At 39.9% G+C, this 17,068-nt stretch overlaps 1 protein-coding gene across 1 annotated transcript in view; it reads right to left on the reverse strand.

Annotated features, from left to right (window-relative positions):
• Positions 1-547: 547 nt before the first annotated feature.
• BASP1 (brain abundant membrane attached signal protein 1) overlaps positions 548-17,068 on the reverse strand; it is a 52,181-nt gene continuing 35,660 nt past the window's right edge. The window contains exon 2 of the mRNA XM_043887297.1: positions 548-2,143. Within this exon, the coding sequence (XP_043743232.1) occupies positions 1,451-2,134 (684 nt within the window). The 5' untranslated portion in view covers positions 2,135-2,143 and the 3' untranslated portion in view covers positions 548-1,450. The remainder of the gene's footprint in view (positions 2,144-17,068) is intronic.

The raw sequence follows: 17,068 nt of genomic DNA on the forward strand, positions 1-17,068 counted from the left end.
TACACAAATTAGTATTTCAGAAGTGAAACAGATTCGCTTTAACCCTCTTACATGTAAGAGAGAAGCCTGCAATTAGAAGTGACTTAAAAGCCGTAAGTCATCAGTGCAAAACCGGAACAGCTATCCGGTCACTGTAAAGGTCGGTTTCAGGTTTGCTTTCCCTCCACAGCTACCATGAATATGGTACACAAACAGATAAAATGACCTTCAGTGGTTTCACAACTTACATGCATGTTATCTATCTATAAGACCTCATCATTCTCTTCTACCCAGCCTTCAAGTTCAAATCCATTTATTGTCTCACAATGTATTTGATTCAAAATGACTTTTAATTAATCACATCCTCATTTTTTATAGAGTTTATCTCCATAGACTGACACTGGTCTAGCTCATTGTTTAAACAAATAACCTTGAAGATCCTGCTTTCTTTTTCTATTCAATTATACCCAAGAAAACTCTCGATAATTGTTCTGTTCTCTACTGAGGCAATGACCCAGGAGCAGGGAAGGGTAATGGTGGTAAAAAGAAAACCAGGAGTCTTCTTGACTTCATTTTAATTGTTTAACTTTATTACTGTTGCACCATTTATACAATTACATATAATTTCAATGCATCCATTGTACATTTTTTTTGTTTTTTTTTTTTTAATTTTTATGTTTTTCCATTTTCCAATGAGTGGTGTGTTGGTGTCTGTGACACAGAATGGAAGAGAAAACTGGAACTGCAATGAACGCAGACTTTTTTAAATTTTTTTTTCATTTCCACTGACCAATAAACAGAACTACAGGTGCACCCAACCACGGACATGCATTAACTCGTCATGAGAAATCTAGGGAGGCTAAGTAGGATGAGAGAATGTTTGTTATTCCCAAAAAGACCGGGGGAGGAAAAATGGAGTATTGGCATCAAGATACATGTGGACAGGCTACGGTGGGCTGTCTGAAAGTTGGCATTCATCCACAACATTAAAAAAATATCAAAATAAGAAAGGCTGTAAATGAAAAAGAAAACACAGAAAATACTGCTTTCATAAACATCTGATTGCCTTGGCACAGCCCTGCGGGCAGAATCACTCCCCACCTCCCGCCCCTTGCAGAAAGACAAGATGTTCAGATCTTTAGTGGCAGGAGCGCATGTGATAGCAGTTCAGTTACAAAAGATGTACTGCACTTTCAGACATTGAGCTTGAAAATCCAGGGCTGATTGGTAGAGTTGACTGAAGGTATAATTAGATATTTCCCCACAAAAATACTATTTGGATTCTCCCCACCCCCTCCCTCCCTTTGATGGGACCACATCCTTATTCTTGGGCAATACATATGATTACTTCCGATTTGAAACAAGTTAGTATAGGAGAGAGAGAGACAGAGAGAGAGAGAGAGAGACAAGAGAGACAGGTCGTCGTTAAGCTGTATTCTTTTTTTTTTTTTTTTCCATAGGCTGTCCTTTGTTACTCTTTCACTGCTACGGTTTGATCGGAATTAGCTGCCGGGGTCTCGGCAGGTTTGACCTCGTCTGCGGGGGCTGCGGGGGCCTGAGCCTTGGGCGTGGAACTCGGCGCTTCCGTGGCTGCCGGCGTCTCCTTGGAGGATGGGGCAGCCTCAGTGCTGCTGGGTTTTGAGTCTGAAGCTGGGGCCCCGTCACTTTTCGTCTCCTGTGCGGCAGGAGCGGCGGGAGCCTCAGTCTTTGTGGGGTCCCCTCCCTCCTTGCTCTTGTCATCCTTGGTGGGGGCCGCGGGCTCCGCCGCCTCGGCTTCCGAAGCTTTGGGGGCGTCGCCGCCCGCGGAGGGGCCTGAGGCGGCAGCCGGCTCCTGCTCAGCATCTTTGGGGGGCTCTGGCTTGCCCTCAGCCCCCTCCGTCGGCTCAGGCTCTGCCTTCGGGGCGTCTTCCTTGGCCGCCTCTGCGTCTTTCTCGCCTTCCTTGTCTTCGGGCTTGTTGGCGTCCTGGGCATCCTTCTCTGGCTTCTCCTCTTTGCCTTCCTTCACCTCTGGGGTCTCGGCAGCCGCCTGGGTCTCATTCTCCTTCGGGGTTCCCTCCTCTTCTGTGCCGGCTCCCTCGGCCTTCTTGTCTTTGTCCTTGGCCTTCTCATCATTCACATTGTATCCCTTCTTCTTCTTGCTCAGTTTGCCTCCCATCTTGGAGTTCTGTAACAACAGGACACACACACAAAAAAAAAAAAACGAGAAGGAGTGACTCGAGGCTCTAGACAGAATGTCTGCATCCCCCCCACATTCATGGCTTGACATTCTAAACCCCAGGGTGACAGTATTAGGGGGCAGGGTGGGGTGGGTGGCCTTCCGGAAGTGATTAGGACATGCGGGTGGGGCCCTCATAGCAGCGACCCCGGCACAGACCTCTCTGGCCCCCTTCCCCATGTGCCCTGGAAGCCAGAAACCAGCCCCCTATAATCTCAAAGCAGGTCCTCACCAGATACCAAATCTGCCCACACCTTGATCGAGGACTTCCCACCCTAGCAGAACTGTGAGAAATCAATTGTTATTGTTTATAAGCCACTCTGCTGCTGCTGCTAAGTCGCTTCAGCCGTGGCTGACTCTGTGAGACCCCATAGACGGCAGCCCACCAGGCTCCCCCATCCCTGGGATTCTCCAGGCAAGAACACCAGAGTGGGTTGCCATTTCCTTCTCCAATGCATGAAAGTGAAAAGTGAAAGTGAAGTCGCTCAGTAGCCTGGGACTCTTAGCGACCCCAGGGACTGCAGCCCACCAGGCTCCTCCGTCCATGGGATTTTCCAGGCAGGAGTACTGGAGTGGGTTGCCACTGCCTTCTCTGACAAGCCACTCAATCTATGGTAATTAGCTACAGCAGCGCTAAGATGCTTGTCAAGCATCAAAACTGAAAGAGGCTTCTATTTACAAAGTAAAGGGTTCAGAACACTACTGAACCATGCACCTTAGAATGGTAAACGTGGTCAATCATATGCTACAAGTATTTCATCACAGTTAAAAATAAAATAAATTTAAACCATGAATCATTTAAAGTGTCTGATCAGTAGTAAGCCAAGGACATACCAAGCTAAAATCAAAGAACAGTGATTAAAAAGACTATCAACTGCATAGAGAAACAGAGCCACTATTTGTATATTTGCTTCCTCATGTCCAGCTCAAACACCAAGGACTGAACACAATGGCAGTGACAGCCATTTTAGATTTATAGGAGAGCTAGTGAAAGGTGTCATAATTTTAAAACACATTCCAGAGAAATGACACAGCTAGAAAAAAAATCACACAAATCTCAAATTTTGACAAAATAACCTCAAGCTTCAAGCTCCACTATTCATATATATGTTCACATATGCACTCACATCTTCAAAGACCAAAGGCAAGGAGGATTTGGTCTATCTCATTATTAAGAAGGACCCATTAAAGGAAAACTATTGCTCAGAAAAGGGTGTCACCAGTTAACATTTGGTTTGTTAGTTGTGCCAGACTTGTATTCATTGCTCTTCAAAGTATTTTTGGCTTAGAAGAAATAGTTTCATAGTAATATAACAATGTCCTTCATGATCAATTTCCTGATGAGAATTCAAACTAGATACTCAACTTTATTGGTCATTAATGGCCTTTTCACTCAAAGGTAAGTCTCCAACTTCCTTGAGGCTGACACTTCGACTCTGGCATAAGAACCTGAGAGTGTACTTGATCCTGAATTTTTCTCCTCTGGCACTAAAGTATTCATCGAAATCAATAATCAGGTATAAATTTAGTTCAAATGTATTTTTATGGCATCATATATCAGTGGGAATCCACTGGAAAGTTGCTCTTTAGAAGCAAATTGGTTGCTTTTCCTTGATAAAGCATGGCAAAAAGTACATGGCAATATCCTCTTTCACCCCCACAAATAAGTTCAGGAGAAAAAGAGAGAGAGAGAACGCACACTTTGCTTTGTGTTCCCACATACAGGTGACACCTCTGGTTCTGTTTCAGGTCAGAACTGACCCCTGGCAGAATTACACTGTACTCTGTGATGTCTTTTTTTTTTTCCAAGTATTTTCCATTTAGAATAGAAAATTTTCTGCTTATTCATTCCATCCCTTGGACTCATGATTCAGGACAGTGATAACCTACATTTATCTTATTTAAGAGCCAGGTGTTAGATACAAAAGTGCTATTCTTCAGTCAAAATTTGTCTCACCATGATGTACGTGAATTTCCTATCCAGAATGACTTTAATAGTTGGGGAGGAAAAAAAAGCAATAAACCAAAACATGATGAAAATACTGTTCTTGTTCTCAAAGAAGACCTTTATTATGTTATCAAAGTAAGAATTTCTCTTATACACATTTCTTTTTCAAGAGGGAGTGACTTTGGTCATAACCTACTTCAGACATCCGACAGGCTGTATTTGATTTAATTTTTGGTTATTTTCCCCTCAGAAGTGAAAGCAAGCATATATGGTAAAAATACTTTAAATGCACCTTTATCCTGTAAGCAATCACAAAACAATAAATGAAAATATGAAGAAATAAACTGGAGCAGTATTTTAAATTATAATTAAACTCTTTCACTGAATTCTAAATTACCCAGTATGTATGAATGGTGCATGTCAAAATGTCAACTCTGGTATTTCAAGATATTTTGGTACATTAGGTTAGAGCTAAGAAACCGAAAACCTGACAGGTCTGCCTGTAGGATCTTCTCCCAATTTCATAATAGAAACCCATGAACCAACTTAGAAAGTACAGAAGACCAAGTATAAATGTGGTGGGCGTATGACCATAACCAAGTGTCCTCTCTGAAATACAGAGCATGAAATTGTATACAGCTATCCCTAGAGACTTAAAGTCATGTTAGTTTACAAACCTAAAATCTACTTTACTAAAATTGGCATTCTGAAACACAATTAGGGCCAATTTCTATTCTTTGTTTCTGGGCAGGAAATGAACATACATACTCAAATTCTAAGTAAGAAAGTATGTCTCAATTCCTACTGGTCTCTGAAAGTTAACAAACACTATTACTTTTCGCAAATTTTCCTGTGTTAGTTATAGTGAGGTATCAGAGGAAGTCTTATAGAATTGTCTAGAACACTGGAAAAGCAGGACAGTCTGATTATTTCTTAAGAAAATATGGGTGAAAACCTTGCCAACAACCAGGGATAAATTAGAATTCTAATTTCAAGCCTATTAACTATTTCCAGGGGTCCAGGAACAACCTTAATCCCAAATATGTTATTAAAGTATTTTATTTAATCTTCTCAACAGCACCATGAGATCATAAGTATACCATTAGTATCTTCCTTTTATACCTATCCAAATTCTAACTAGCTGAGTTCATGGAGCAGTGTCATAAAAGAAAAAGGCCAAGTCCTACAAATTAGGTGAGGCAGGATGGCACTGTCTAGGTTGTCATAGGGAATTTCCACCAAGAAACTGGCAAGTGGGCAGAGTTCTCATCTCAGGAACAGTACCCATCCTGAGTCACCACACCCATGTGATACAGTACCTTCTGTGCCTTACCTTGTAAGGTAAGGCATTTTTTGGCCTCAGAAATAAATACATGAAGTAAATAATAAATGGCCTTGATATCAGATTTTAATCGTTTCCCCAAAACAAATATTTGGAGGATTTTGTCGCGTCTTCGAGCTAACAAGTATTTATTTTCTTGTAAAAGCAATTCCTGTTTATAAGGTAATGGTCAACTACCAAGTATATATACCATTAGTATATATACTAATAATATAGATCTATGAAGAGAAAAAAAATGTAATCCTACATATCACCACTACTGCAAACCTTAAAAAAATTTTCTTTGAGGCATTCAGGTGAAGAAATACTTTGAAATATTATATGCTAATAAAGATACTCTAATAGACAAAGATAGTCACTTCCAGAAAGCGCTTCAAATTCTTTGATCCTTTTGCTCCAGGAAGGCTGTCAGAGAACATGGAAGATGGTCCTTAGCCATTCAAATCATCTAAATTTGTGTTTATTTTGTACACACAATCCCAGGACAAGCTGGGCAAAATTACATCTGTATTAGATGAATTATCATGGGATTTCACTCAAGAACCACAATTCTTGCAAATTCTAATATGATCAACTCATCCAGGACTTTCCTAATATATTTTTAAAGAACTCGCCTACAATGTAGGAAACGTGGGTGGGAAAGATCCCTTGGAGGAAGGCATGGCAACCCACTCTGGTATTCTTGCCTGGAGAATCCCATGGACAGAGACTGGCAGGCTAAAGTGCATAGAGTCACAGAGAGTCAGACACGATTAAAACAACTGAGCATGCACATCAGCATAGCCTACCAAATTAAAACTTAGCTTTCATTTTGGGAAAATAAAAGTAGACAGGCAGAGGACCAAGTGTCGTTTTGGAAAAATTATAAATATTTTCTTTACAACTCATGTCAAAAACAAGCCACCTAGCACTCACTCACAGTATACCATTTCCTTTGAAAGAAATCATTTTTGCTTTGTTTTGCTTTGAACTGCATTAAGCCCAGAAAATGGAATATATTTCTTCTAAGAAGAAAAAAATTTTTTTCAGCACAGCTTCATTGTTACAGAACTATTTAGAATGCAATATTTTAGAAGATTTTGTTTGGAGTTTATCATAAGTTGGGAAACAGTTCCAGTCAGTTATAGATTTTTAATACCAACATTTTCGCTTTGGGAATATCAGCATGAGGTCATGGTGACTTTAATACAGTAAGGGCAAAGATTCACTGCATGCTAAGTTGCCTCAGTCACGATCCAACTCTGTGCAACTCCATGGACTGTAGCCCGCCAGGCTCCTCTGTCCATGTGATTCTCCAGGCAAGAATACTGGAGTGGGTTGCCATTCCCTTCTCCAGGGGATCTTCCCAACCCAGGGCGAACCCGAATCTCTTTTGTCTTCTGCACTGGCAAGTGGGCCACTTCTCCAGAGGATTGCAAATGCTCCTCTTTACACCTCTCTTTATTGCATATGAATATCTGCTCTTCCTCTGGATCCAGTCTTTCTCTGCACTTTAACTTATATAAACACTGAAGCCAAATATTCAATCCCACAAGCTTCTTGAGGAGGACAGACAGATAAAAGATCCAGCAGTAAAGGATTTAAATCTTGACTCCATCCTGCACCAAAGGTAAAGGGATGGTAGTAGGACTGGAAGCCCACTGGAGTAGTTTCCCTGTTCCCAGTGCCAAGAAAAGGAGCCAACTGGTAGACTCTGTGGGTGGAGTCTCTGACCCAACCTGGTCCTGGGTCGTCTCTATAGGAAGCAGTTCTGCCCCTTCCAGTGACTAAGGTTCTCAAATAACCCGGTTACCACGTGAAAACACACGGCTCAGCCACTCTGCCCATATAATCCTTTGCTTTCCACCACAACTGTTTGTGTCTTAAGACATAGGAGCTCAAAACCCTACCTACCAGGATAGGACCTAATCAATATTTTAGCCATTATGAAAGTGTTCTTATGGTTTTCCAAAAAGTTAAGATGTTTCTGGGCCTCCTATTTATTCTTTCCTTTCTTTAGTCTGAAATAAAGCACTAAGTAATCTGGTTGCGTTCAGTGAGAGAGAATGGGGTAAATACTGGATTGAAAGGAGTTTTAAGTTGGAGAAATAATAAAGAAGGTTGTCATCACCAACTTTAAAATTTCAGTTCTTAGAGGCAGGTCTAAGGAATAGCATGCCATTGGGCATTCTAGAAGAGTCCCTCTAGATAGCTGGGTCATCCAAAGAACTCTCAAGAACCATTCTGCATTCTGAAAGCAAAACTATTGGTGATTAAATGTAAAATACTTATCTCAGCCCGTGTACTGAATTTTAGATGTTCTGATATGCAGATGATCACCTAAATGATGATCACCATCATTTAGGTAGCACTTTGTTGGTTACATTCATTAGTTAGCTTCCCATATCTTCAGATGAAAAATGCAAGTCCCAATTATAGCAATGACTCGTCAGAAAATGCAACCTTGCATAATGACACAGTTTCTAGGCATTAACTACCTGGAAACCACAGGGATTATGTGTACTATATTCTTCCCACAATTAATACATACTTCAGGACATTTCCCAGTTCCATTTCTCCTTAGCATAAATCTGTATTTTTGTTACTTTGTCAATGAACAATGATGTAATGCTGTGACAATGAAAATCACTGGCATACATTAACTTGTGTATAAAACAAAACAAGAAAATGATTAATAGAGTATTTCTCCATATGGCCTGAAGGTTACAATATTATGACTTCAATGCTATTTCTATTTATATCTTCTCTCTCTGCACTATTATCTAGGCATTTTTCTATATAGGACAGCTTGAATCATACAAAGGTCCCATCCACTGCCAAGTTTCTACTTTGAAAATATGAATTTAGATTAATTAATCATTTCAACTAGAACCAGGAGACTATAAAGTTCTTAGGGATAATGTCAAACAGATTACAGTGAAAAAGATGACGCCAAGTCAATGGCAAAACCTAACATGAATATGCAACAGTATGTGTCAGAGACTGAAGTGTTATTTCTGGTTTGATTGCCGTTTCATGGTGTGATCAAGATGAGGAATAGTGTCTCCTTTTGATTCTGTTTCCATCTGTGAGGCAGATATATTTTCTGCTGATTATAAGATGGAAACAGAATCAAAAAAAGACTACTCGTCTGATCACGTCATGAGAACCAATCAAGATTTCTTGACAAATATGTGGTCATAGCAAATTAAACTGTGTCACTCTGCAAATTCAGGGCTACAAAATCTCAACAGGCTTAAATACAAGACAATCTAATTATTGGGTTTTTTTTTAAGGTAACATACAAAGTTAGAACTGACTCATAAAATGCATCAAACATCACCAGACATGCTGGTTTCATAATGATTCTGGCTGAAAGAATCCAAGTTGTTGATCAAACCTACTTGCATTTGCTTCAGGTAGGTTTGATCAACAACTTAGATTTTTTTTTTTTACCTTAAGGAAACAATTTAAAAAGTACGGAGAAACATAACAAATTCAAAATACATTTACAATAAGAGTAGTGGGGGAAAATCTAAAACATGATTGTTTATGTCCAAAAATTTCTGTTTTTAATAAATGACTGGCCCTTTCCTTTCAAATGCCAACACTTTTATTCTAGAAGAGGAAAATGAAATAAAGATAATATTGCCTACGTGTATTTTCACTATTCCTACCAGGACGCACTATGTCATAATGACTTGCTCTTAAGTGTTATCAATGCCTGGTGATAATGTCCATTATTGGAATTATTGTTGTTGGTATCTGATTCAATGAAAGCTTCCATTCAGAAACATCACCAACATTTAGGGATGGGAATGTCCTCCAGGGAGAGGGTACGACAGTAAGAATTGTCAACTCATGTCTAAATTTCTAAGGCAAACCTATTATATACGAATAAAATTTTAGAGAAACATTTTCAAAGTTAATTTATATCCCTGTCACAATAAAAATGTTCAACATGGTAAAAATGTACTGTAAAATGTGCAAATCTGTGGAAAGCACACAGATACACAAACACTCACCCTGCTACAACCCGATTTTCCTAGAGAGCTGGTTAAGATAAGTTGTAACTACAAAGTCAGGAAGCTCTCTTACAGAAAGGGAAATTAATCACAAATGACATTTCCATTCTCCTTTATGAAGTCCAGGCCCTATAGAGCATCCTCTAGTATCTTCAAGGATCTCTCATCAAAAATTCAACACGCACGCACTTCCCTGGTAGTCCAGTGGTTAAGGCTCCGTGCTTCCAATGTAGGGGGTGTGGGTTCAACCTCTGGTCAGAGAACTAAGGTCCCACATGCTCGGATTAAAAAAAAAAAAAATCCAATATGCAGAGTTGCCTTAAGAACTTAAAATCTTCAGAAATTATTCTAGATTTAAAAATAGACTTGCTCCTTAGTAGGAAAAGGAAAATTTTTTTCAAGTTAAGTAAGACACAGCAGAGACCACATGAGAGGAAAAAGTCTACTCTAGTCTAGCATGAGGGTTAGACATACAGAGTCAATTAAAATGAGAGTGAGCTAAGCCTCACGAGACAGCAAAAAATAAGTTTTCCCAGAAGAGATGACCTTTAGTTGAAGCTGGGAGATAAGAAAACTTTTACAGATGAGGTGGAGTTGGAAACAGTAGAAATATCCAAAGTATTTATACACTAGAACTCACTCTGTCTAGCACTGTCTTACTATTTAATTTTTACATATATTAACCCATTAGCCCATAATCTCATCCATCCTACAAGGAAGAAATTATTACCACTTCCACTTTATTACAAGGAACCTAAGCCAAAGAACCTACCCTACATGACACAACCAGTACTCTGGAGACAGTGGTGTGAACTCACACACTCTGGTCTGGAGTGAGGACTCTTAAACACTATGATAAACGCCCTGAAATGTGACTATGCTACCTTTAGATGAAAATAGGCAAGTGGAAAGCACTTCTGTCAGAGCAAACAAACAGGATGCTTTCAAACTGTGGTGCTGGAGAAGACGCTTGAGAGTCCCTTGGACTGCAAGATCAAACCAGTCCATCCTGAAGGAGATCAACCCTGAACATTCACTGGAAGGACGGATGCTGAAGCTGAAGCTCCAACCCTTTGGCCACCTGATGCGAACAGCCAACACACTGGAAAAGACCCTGATGCTGGGATAGATCGAGGGCAGGAGGAGAAGGCGGTAACAAAGGATGAGATGGTTGGATGGCAACATCAACTCAATGGACATGAATCTGAGCAAACTCTGGGCCACAATGGAGGACAGGGAGCCTGGCGATCTGCAGTCCATAGGACTGCAAACAGACACAACTTAGTGACTAAACAACAAACAACAACAACAAATTCTTGACTGGAAGAATCCAGTCAAGAGTGTATTTACACTTTGGAGCTAGGTGAGGACTCATCTACCTGGAGGGAGGGGTGATGGAACATACTCTATCAAGGTTGCCTAACAGAATGTTTATACCTACATGGCAGAAAGCAGAAAACCAGATTTTTCCAGAAAGGAGGAAAAAAAAAAAATGTGTCAGAAGTCAAGAAAGAATTTTAGGAAGCAGCTTGGAGGAGTTAAGATTCTGCTGCAAAATGATTAAAAAAAAAAAAAACAAACCAAGAACAGAAATTGTGCAATTTGATCTTGTGATGAGTTGTTTACTACTGACCCTGGAGTGACTCAGGTAGGAGTGAAGACATTCGCCTCTTTGGAAAAGGCTCAAAAAAGACATGAGCCAGAAAAGATATCTACAAAGGCCCACACTGAAGGGTTTTGGTGAAGTGAAAGCAATCTCAGGGCAACAATTTACAATTTTGTCAATATTGGGTTTTATTTGCTTATAAGAATTTGGAAGAACTGAAAATGCATATGGGAAGATGGGATGAGACAAAGAATAAAGAGAGAAACTAAAGTGGAAAGATAAAGAAGAAATAACAGACAGGGCACAGTTCTGAAAGACTCAGGTCAGTCAAGATTAAGTTTGGTAAGCAGGTACCCTTGCTATACAGACAGAGGAGGGAGAGAAGTTAAGTGAATTTCAAATCCAGTGGTTTTCCCAGACTGGCCATTGGCATAGCTCTCTTTCAGGTGCATGTAGTCAAATCTGAATCACTCCAGACCAAAGACTCAGTAAGGTCTCTCTAGAGTCAACATGAGATCATGTGTCTTGGAAACAGTCATTGACCTATGGTACTTTATCTTCTCAGTTCTTTCATGTAACAGTTAAGCGATTTCTCAAGTACTGGGAGGAAAAGGACTGATATTTCATCAACTAAAATGTTTGAAAATGCTAAAGAATGAATACAGTGACCACTAAACCATGAGAGGCCTTACTGTGAAACAATCTGATGTGCAAAAGGAGAGCAAATAGGCTTAATGCATTACAAAGGAGTTTAAGAGTTTCTTAGATAACGAATGCATAGTTGATATCTAGACCCATATTCATATGTAAATATAAAGGAAATTAATTTCCTTTTTGCTAAAGCCAAAATTTATTTTATTTTATTTTTAATTTTTACGTTGGAGTACAGTTGATCTACAATGTGTTAGTTTCTGGTATAAAGCAGTGATTCAGTTTTACATATACATGTATCTATTCTTTGAAGGCAGGAGGAGAAGCGAATGACAGAGGATGAGATGGTTGGATTGCATCATCAACTCGATGGACATGAGTTTGAGTAAGCTCTGGGAGTTGGTGATGGACAGGGAAGCCTGGCGTGCTGCAGTCCATGGGGTCGCAAAGAGTCGGACATAACTGTGCGACTGAACTGATTCTTTTTCAAATTATTTTCCCATTTAGGTTATTACACATATTGAGCAGAGTTCCCTGCGCTGTACAGTAGAACCTTCTTGGTTATCTATTTTAAATATAGCAGTGTATACAAGAAATGTTAATTCTTAAGAACCTAATTACTACCCTATTATTTCCTTATTATGCAATCTAGTCTTAGATAAACCTCTATCTTTGGTTATTTATCTATATCATCATTTCTTAGCCCTTTTACATTGTGTTGTATTGTGTTGGAAGTTTTAGGAGTAAGATAGACTGGACCCCATTTCAACATCAACCTGTAGTCTAACTTCAGATTTATTCAACGTAAATATAACAATACCAGAACAAAGATGCAGTTTTCAAGTTATAAGCTCAGAAGATGAAAGTCTAAACAACCATATAAATTGAGTCATATAAACTCAGCTTTCACTTAGCAGTAGCAATAAGGCTAAATTAAAACTGAAATGTCCATTCCATTAAATGGGACATGGCCAAGATCCAGGGATCATCCATGATGACAAACTCTAAAGCATTAGAAGCCATCCCATAATTAAAATGAGAATCACAGAAACTACTACACTAATATTGACAAGGCATTTTTCTTGTAGATCACTATGTGTATATTGTAGAGATCAATTTTTCAAAGTATATCTCCTAATTGAGACTGCAAGCTTTGAGCATAAAACTCTGAATTGATGCTGCCTTTATAAATATGCAGATGATGGTTAAGCTTGTCTTGGAATAACTAAATGCAGACCTCATGCAGAGGGTTTCTTATCCCCCCACTTTTAAAATATCCTACCACACAGAGCAAACACTATCAGAGAACATGTATTATTCATTCTCATCAATTGTCTAATATGCTTTTAGAGTCTGCTGTACACACACATCGTTATTTATTTGCACTTAACGGGTGAGGTGGTCCTTTCAAAAGCCATGCTTAACTGCATTCTAACATATGAGTTTAAATGAATCACCTGCTCTTTTAGTCAATAAAGCTGGTAAAGGAACAACAATCAGCCCAGGAAATGCAAGCCACTGAGATCACTTCTGAACCATTGGTCTCTTCCACAGACCCAGGAAACTATCATGTCTTATCACCACAGGCCATTTTGAACTCTCAAAACACACAGGGAAAAACTTACACACACAGGGAAAAAACTTACAGGAGCTAAGATGGATTAGACAGACCATCATGGGCTCTGGAGCTGTAACAGACTTGCTCAGTGAGGCTCACCCAACAAAAACAGGCTGGTGGCCAAGGAGACAGAGAGGCGGCCCACCTACACTAAGAACTGCAATTTCATCCCAGTAATTTCTACATCCAATCATAAAGGGAGGCCTACACTTTCTGTGAACACCTAAAGTTACCATATATTGACGTGTTTTTTTTTTTTTTTAATTTTTTTTTATTATTATTATTTTTTTTTCCCAGTGGGTTTTGTCATACATTGATATGAATCAGCCATGGATTTACATGTATTCCCAATCCCGATCCCCCCTCCCACCTCCCTCTCCACCCGATTCCTCTGGGTCTTCCCAGTGCACCAGGCCGGAGCACTTGTCTCATGCATCCCACCTGGGCTGGTGATCTGTTTCACCATAGATAGTATACATGCTGTTCTTTTGAAATATCCCACCCTCACATTCTCCCACAGAGTTCAAAAGTCTGTTCTGTATTTCTGTGTCTCTTTTTCTGTTTTGCATATAGGGTTATCGTTATCACCTTTCTAAATTCCATATATATGTGTTAGTATGCTGTAATGTTCTTTATCTTTCTGGCTTACTTCACTCTGTATAATGGGCTATATTGACGTTTTAATGTGTCTTTTTCTTCTCCCATGGCACCAACAGCAAATGCAGTATTTCCAGTCCTAACCATTTTTGATGAAAACCATTCCAAAATTCTCTATACGCATCCTTGACTTTATTTATTTTAATTGGAGGCTAATTACTTCACAATATTGTAGTGATTTTGCCATACATTGACATGAATCAGCCATGGGTGTATATGTGTTCCCCATCCTGAAACCCCCTCCCCCACCTCCCTCCCCATCCCATCCCTCAGGGTCGTCCCAGTGCACCGGCCCTGAGCGCCCTGTCTCATGCATCGAACCTGGACTGGCGATCTATTTCACCTATGATAATATACATGATTCACTGCTATTCTCTCAGATCATCCCACCCTCACCTTCTCCCAGAGTCCAAAAGTCTGTTCTTTACATCTGTGTCTCTTTTGCTGTCTCACATATAGGGTCATCGTTGCCATCTTTCTAACTCCATATATATACACACATATATACACACGCATCCTTGATTTTTAAACAAAGAATCTGCTTTTTTTCTTGGTATTGTGCTTAGCACAAATAAGGATTCAATAAACATATTCTGAATTAAGATACATTGCATTAAATCCACAGGCAAATAGTATGTGCTATATCTATCTTCAAGAGGCTACTGCAATAGAGTTTAAGCAAGAGTGTAACATTTAATGTCATATGTCCTCCAGCTTCTCCATACAAATCAAGTTTATTTCTCAAAACTTCTCAATCAAACATTCCAGCCCAAGCTGCCCATGTTCATACTACCTGTGAGGCTTTTGCCTGCCATCTTCAAAACTGAGCATCTTGGCTACTAAATGAAGCACTGAAGAGACATTAAAGGTTTGAGTCTCAGGGGGCTGTGAGATTTAAAAACACAACTGAGGGGTATTTCTTCCTAACCATGCAACTACTGAAAAGAAGAGACTGCCTTTTATTCCCAGACCAGGCATATGGCAAAAGCTCAATAGATATCTTTTCAGGTAATGAATCAATGGGAAAGAATTCTAATTAAAGCAACTAGAATTCAATACCAATTTGTTCCTTATTCATGATGTCATCTGAAGAAAAGTCACTCAAATTTTCTTTTTGGTTGATATTTCAATATGTGTCAAACAGTAGTAGTGAAATCTGTGTACATAGAAATCACCAGTGAGGAGCCTGTTAAAAATGTAGAACCAGGGTCTCATTACAGAGGTTAATTAGGGGGTCTAGAGTGGGTCCCAAGAATCTGTTTTTCAACACATTGAGCAGGTGGAGCCAAAGCTGGTGACTCAAGAGTCATTATTGAGAAATACTAATATATGGAGTTTGAAGAGACATTGAGTCAGTTAAGGGATTTTTCACCATCTATAAAAACTGAAACATGGAACCAGTGTGATTACTGGTGGTTACAAAGCTAAAATCAATCATGGCAGAACATCTAGTTGGGTCCAACCCAGAGATAAGGATGGAAAGAAAAGGTGGTATCAGCCTCAATGAATGAGCCATTTTGTCTTTGAGTTCTCTTTGCTACCAGAATTATCAGGGCTTATTCTCCTTCTCCCAAACGCCCCAGCATTCAATCATCCCCAGCTTCCCTGGTGGACTAGATGGTAAAGAATCTGCCTGCGATGTGGGAGACCCAGCTTTGATCCCTGAGTCGGGAAGATCCCCTAAAGGGCATGGCAACCCACTCCAGTATGCTTGCCTGGAGAGTTCCATAGACTTAGGAGCCTGGCAGTCTCTGGTCCATGGGGTTGCCAAGAGTCGGACACAGCTGAGCGGGTAACACACACACACCACCCCTCTACCACCCTCTCCCCACCACTCTCCTCCCTAGGCCCCTCATTTTAGCCATGTGGGACACCGTGAGCAGCCCACTTAGAAGAGCAAAGCTCCTTCCATTGTTACCCTAGCAACGCTGCCCATTGCAGGAGGGGAAACTCCCTTCTTACATAACGTGAGGCTTCCACTGCTGTTCAAGGTTTACAGTCCGCCCTGTGGAGACAATACCGTTTTCAGAAGCATCCATTTTATGTAATTAAGAGTTCACGTTTCAGAAAACAGGTTTTCCTTTTTTAGTTTCAAACGGAACTTTGATGGCTTGCCAATGAATTTTGAGACCTGATCCAACAATCTGTGGGGGAAAGTGTATGGGCAATGGGGTCAGCAGGCCAAGTTCAGCTATGTGAACTTGGGCATGAATGTTAACCGCAGCAAACGCAGCCTCAACCATAAAAGAAAAAAGAGGGAGAGGAGGTTATCAATAGCACTTAAATGGAGAATTTTCAGGAAAGGACACAGTTCAACTAAAGACACACGGTAGGTATTCAGTAAATTTTTTGTTTACTCTTTTACCTAAAACCATCTCTCAGTTGTGTTAATATATAATAAGGAGTAATCTTGAATTTCAAGATTAAGGAAAACAGACGTGAATACAAATTACTGTATTCAAAACAGGCAAACAAATGAAAATGGTCCAATTATAATCAAACTAGTAATCACTTCCGTTAATGTTTACATTCTATACTGAAGCCCACAATATCCATTCTATAATCTGTAGATTTTAAAAGCAAGTAAATGTTACTAAATGGAAAAAATCTTGAAATGATGAGAACAGATGTTGGTTCTTGGACATGAGCCCGCCTTCCCCCCAGGTTACTGGCCTCCTGAATAAAGCAACCTTTCCTTCCCCATCAACAGTCTCTAGTATAGACTTTCAAGCAGTGAGCAGCCAAACTTGAGTTAAGTAACACTGGGAAAAGATGAATGCCAAACTGGAACACCAAAGGACCAAGTGAGCCCAGCATACATGAGAAAATGCTACAGGAAAAATCAGAAGGGACAAAGGGTCTTAAGATATTCTTTAAAGCAACCTTGAGGGGAAGGGAGAGTCTCTTCCCGACTATTTTTCTATCTAACTTGCTTTAAATTGAGCAACTGTGGCGAAGGGCTATACAGAGTACCCTGTTTTGCCCACTTCACCTGTCTGGAGTTCACACCATAAGAAGGAATGAAGTTTGGGCATATGCTACCCCATA

Source organism: Cervus elaphus, chromosome 25, assembly GCF_910594005.1.
Source record: "Cervus elaphus chromosome 25, mCerEla1.1, whole genome shotgun sequence".
Classification (NCBI taxonomy): domain Eukaryota; kingdom Metazoa; phylum Chordata; class Mammalia; order Artiodactyla; family Cervidae; genus Cervus; species Cervus elaphus.